The 4,179-nt window shown below is 45.8% G+C and overlaps 1 protein-coding gene across 1 annotated transcript; it reads left to right on the forward strand.

Annotated features, from left to right (window-relative positions):
• The first annotated feature begins 553 nt into the window (after positions 1 to 553).
• Positions 554 to 3,409, forward strand: LOC100682427 (NAC domain-containing protein 21/22). Its single transcript, XM_044566645.1, has 3 exons — positions 554 to 887; positions 1,290 to 1,603; positions 2,714 to 3,409. The coding sequence occupies exons 1-3, from the start codon at positions 713 to 715 to the stop codon at positions 3,092 to 3,094; spliced, it is 870 nt and encodes a 289-aa protein (XP_044422580.1). The 5' UTR covers positions 554 to 712; the 3' UTR covers positions 3,095 to 3,409.
• Positions 3,410 to 4,179: the final 770 nt, after the last annotated feature.

Below are 4,179 nucleotides of genomic sequence, written 5' to 3' on the forward strand. Positions count from 1 at the left end.
TGTGGTACTGACAACCTCTTGGGGTGGAATCGTGGAGTTTAGTACCTTTAGGCAAGCTTGACTCGTAGCTCGAAGATTCTTCAGCTTTGGTGTGAGGCGATTTAGTTTGCCTCCTACCTTTTACAAGTGACTGCATCGTCCACATCATCGGCCTTTGCTGATTGTAGGCAAGATCAGCGCTCCTCGAACCAGAGCAAGAGGGCAGAGGGCCCTCTTCGGCGACAGTTTGGTCGAGGTTGTGCAATGATGTCCGAAGCTTTCTTAACGAGATGCAAATTCGTTCTTCTTCAGTGGCCACTGGTGTTTCTTGCGTGGGTTCGGCTAATCTTTGTGCTCATGCTCGATGGCAAGTTGATGGAGTCGAGTACTGCATATCTTGTGCATTGCTTTGTGTTGCTTTCGTTGTTGTCTGATTTTTTTTCTTTAATCTACTTTGTGAGTGTTTTTTTCACCTTGTATATATCATTTTACCATGTGGCATTATATATAAAGCGGGATAAAGGTTTTTTTCTTCGAATATAGCCTTTTATTATATACTGGAAGACTTACGTAGTAGTAGTAGCAGGTTGCATTGTTCACTAGCAGTTGACTAGCGTGCACTATTAATACATGTACGTACCTCCCCTTCATCGTCCCGTCTCAAAACTCTCTCCCTCCCTCCATCTCTCCCTCTCTCTGGCTAAGGTAGCAGTGTAGCGATCCGACCGAGAAGATGAGCTCTATTGGCATGATGGAGGCGAGGATGCCGCCGGGGTTCCGGTTCCACCCACGGGACGAGGAGCTGGTCCTCGACTACCTCCTCCACAAGCTCACCGGCCGGCGCGCATACGGTGGCGTCGACATCGTGGACGTCGACCTCAACAAGTGCGAGCCATGGGACCTTCCAGGTACGTACCCAAGCGTTCCTACTTCCTACGTGCCTACTCATCTCTCGACGTCACTGCTGTTCGTAGCAACCTTTCTTCGTCCATTAGCCCGGCGCTCTGTTGGTTCTTGTTCCTGCATGCAGTTCATGGCGCTGGCGACCAACTTAATTTTTGTGAAAAAAAACTTAATGATTTCTTCAAGGAAAGGAAGGTTGATTGATTCATTCTGCTTCTGCAAGTGGGAAAAAAAAAGAGTGAAAACAATCCGGAGACCTTCGATGTGTTACACTGACGTGATAACCAACTACACCTCGCTGAAATCATACTTTCTGCTAATTTACCGAAGCTGTATATTTGGATTTTGGACAGATTGGTTGCATGCTAAAATGTTTGGATGGATTCGTCTTGCTTCTCCTTGTGCAGAGGCGGCGTGCGTGGGCGGCAGGGAGTGGTACTTCTTCAGCCTGCGCGACCGCAAGTACGCCACCGGCCAGCGCACCAACCGCGCCACGCGCTCCGGCTACTGGAAGGCCACCGGCAAGGACCGCGCCATCCTCGCGCACGGCGAGGCGTTGGTGGGGATGCGCAAGACGCTCGTCTTCTACCAGGGGAGGGCCCCCAAGGGGACGAGAACGGAGTGGGTCATGCACGAGTTCCGCCTCGAGGAGGAGCGACACCGCCACCACCACCAGCAGAAGGGCGGCGCCGCCGCCGCCGAGGCGAGGTGCCAGCTCAAGGTACGTAGCATCATATGCATATCTGCTTCTTCTCTTCCTTTTTTCTGTGTTGGGTTCATCTGGTTCGCGTGACCCCGGCGGTATTAGGACACGCCACTCTCATGCGGGATTGAGGAGGAGAGAGAGAAGAGAGTTTGTCTTTCCTTTTTTTTCATTTTCGGTTCGTTATTTCATTACATGTGAAAATTGCATACTAGTTTTTAGCACGAAAAAAAAACAGAAAATGCATAATTTTGTGGCTGAGATAGATATCACTACCTGTTTTTCCCCACGAAACTACGTTCGTTCTACAAAGTGTGCAATTTAAGTTTCTGTAAATTTAATTGCAATAAAAATATACTATGTAAATGCATACTTTCAAAATTCTTTTTTTAGGGAACTTTCAAAATTATTAACTAGTAACATGTTCGTATACGAACAGTCAAAGCTGAATCTATTACCCGCAAAAGAAAAATAAAAACAATCAAAGCTGCATCTATTGATCTACGCGTGTATTTTAGAATGAGGGCATACGTATTCCTCGTGTCAGCCCATTTATATAACCGTCATCATACGCGTCGTCGTCGCCTTGTATGTCGAGCTAGAATTTCGTATGATCTCTACTGTTTCTGTTGAACGAGTGATCTTCTCTGACTCGGGCCGTTCTAATTAATTGTACAGCCTGCAAGTTGCCAATTTTAACATTCAGGTCAACTCCACAGTCCATGTCGCTGAAATGATCGTTCCAGTGTTTACGTCAGGCAACCAACTAACTAAATGAAATTAATTAATAATTTACTAAACATTCCCTTGATAAGGATTAATCTGACTCGCATGTGCTAGTTCTTTACTGCAAGGTGACAGTTTAAAATTATTGATGTCCCTGTGATTGCTATTTCTTCAAGTTAACTAACTTCCAGGAAAAGAATTTCATAAAGTAACCAGATTGCTGCGGAGATTGGCTACTGAATTAGTTTAATCAATGAAGCCTTCTTAGCCTAACTTACTAAGTACTTCATATGAGATTGACAGTTCAAGGAATACTTTTTAAGTTTCAATTGTTATATACATAGATGAACTTGCACTTACCATTTTAACCTTGCCATCCTTTTTTTCAAAAAAAAAACACAGGAAGACTGGGTGCTATGCAGGGTGTTCTACAAGAGCAGAACAAGCAGCCCAAGGCCACCATCTGAAGAAGTCTGCACATTTTTTAGCGAGCTGGACCTTCCGACTATGCCACCGCTCGCGCCCCTCATCGACGCGTGCATCGCCTTCGACAGCGGCACCGCGATGAACACCATCGAGCAAGTGTCCTGCTTCTCCGGCCTGCCAGCACTACCCCTCAGGGGATCGATGAGCTTCGGGGACCTGCTGGGCTGGGACAACCCTGAGAAGAAGGCCATCAGGACATCTCTGAGCAACATGTCAAGTAACAGCAATTCCAAGTTGGAGTTGACCCCAAACTGGAGCCAGGAGAACGGCTTGTCACAGATGTGGACACCCCTCTGAATCTTGATATGAGACTATTGTGCTGCTAGTTGAAGTGTGGTGGTGGCTAGTAAGTAATTAGATGACATATTCTTTCTAATGATATTGGAGTAGCATTGGACTATTGGTTGATGCAGTGTCTGTTCCTAGGGATTTGATGGAAGTGTGTGTTGATTTACAAACCAGTAGATTAGTGGAATGGCTTGATATAGCATCTGTACATAGGAATGCTAAGAAATGTCCTATTTTAATTTTACTATTTCTTTCTACTCTCCAAATGTAATGTAACCTCCAGCTGAAAGTAAATACTATGTGGATAACCCCTATTTGTCATTCTGAAGCATGGTGTGATAAATTGCTCTTCAGTGCGATAAACATGTTGTGATAAATTGCTCTAAGATAATTATTTCCTTCAAACACTAGAACTTGATTCCCCACAATAAATTGATGACAACACACGATGACTGGCAATTTAAACGCTCTCAGGAGAGAGGAAGCGGCAACAGTTGCGATTTTGCTTGGCTGTTCAACTACTCCAAGCATTATAATCGATCGTCTATGCCATCAACCAAAACTTGGTTCTTGAGAAAAAGAAATACGATAACAGTAGCATTCATGCAAAATCTAGTACAGAAAATAGCACGTGACTTTTATAGACATTTGCTGGTCGAATTTTGGAAACTCAGGTCACCAACCATTCAACAGCATTCCAGAACTCAGCTCAGATTGCAGCTCCAGGCTCATTCAGTGCCAGTCACTCCATGCACTGCTCCTCATGAGAAGTCACAAGAGAACACCACAAGCTTCAGTAACTATACAGTTTTATCTACCGTTTCCATGGAACAAACAAGCAAACACATCTACTGATTCACCAGTACTAACAAGTCGGTGCCGAAACGAAACGAGGAGGAGGGTCCACCACGTCAGGAATACCTAAGGGCGACGGGGAAGGCGATCGCGAGGCGATTGCTAGGCCGCCGCTAGGGTTAGGTTTTTCCGCACGGGGGTGAGATTGGATCTCCGGTGACTGCTCGAACGGCGACGGCGCTGTTCCCGCGGTTGATCGGCGAAGGTTTTCTTCAGGAGCGCTCGTGTGGTGTGTCCAT

Source organism: Triticum aestivum, chromosome 7A (assembly GCF_018294505.1).
Source record: "Triticum aestivum cultivar Chinese Spring chromosome 7A, IWGSC CS RefSeq v2.1, whole genome shotgun sequence".
NCBI classification, from domain to species: Eukaryota; Viridiplantae; Streptophyta; class Magnoliopsida; order Poales; family Poaceae; genus Triticum; species Triticum aestivum.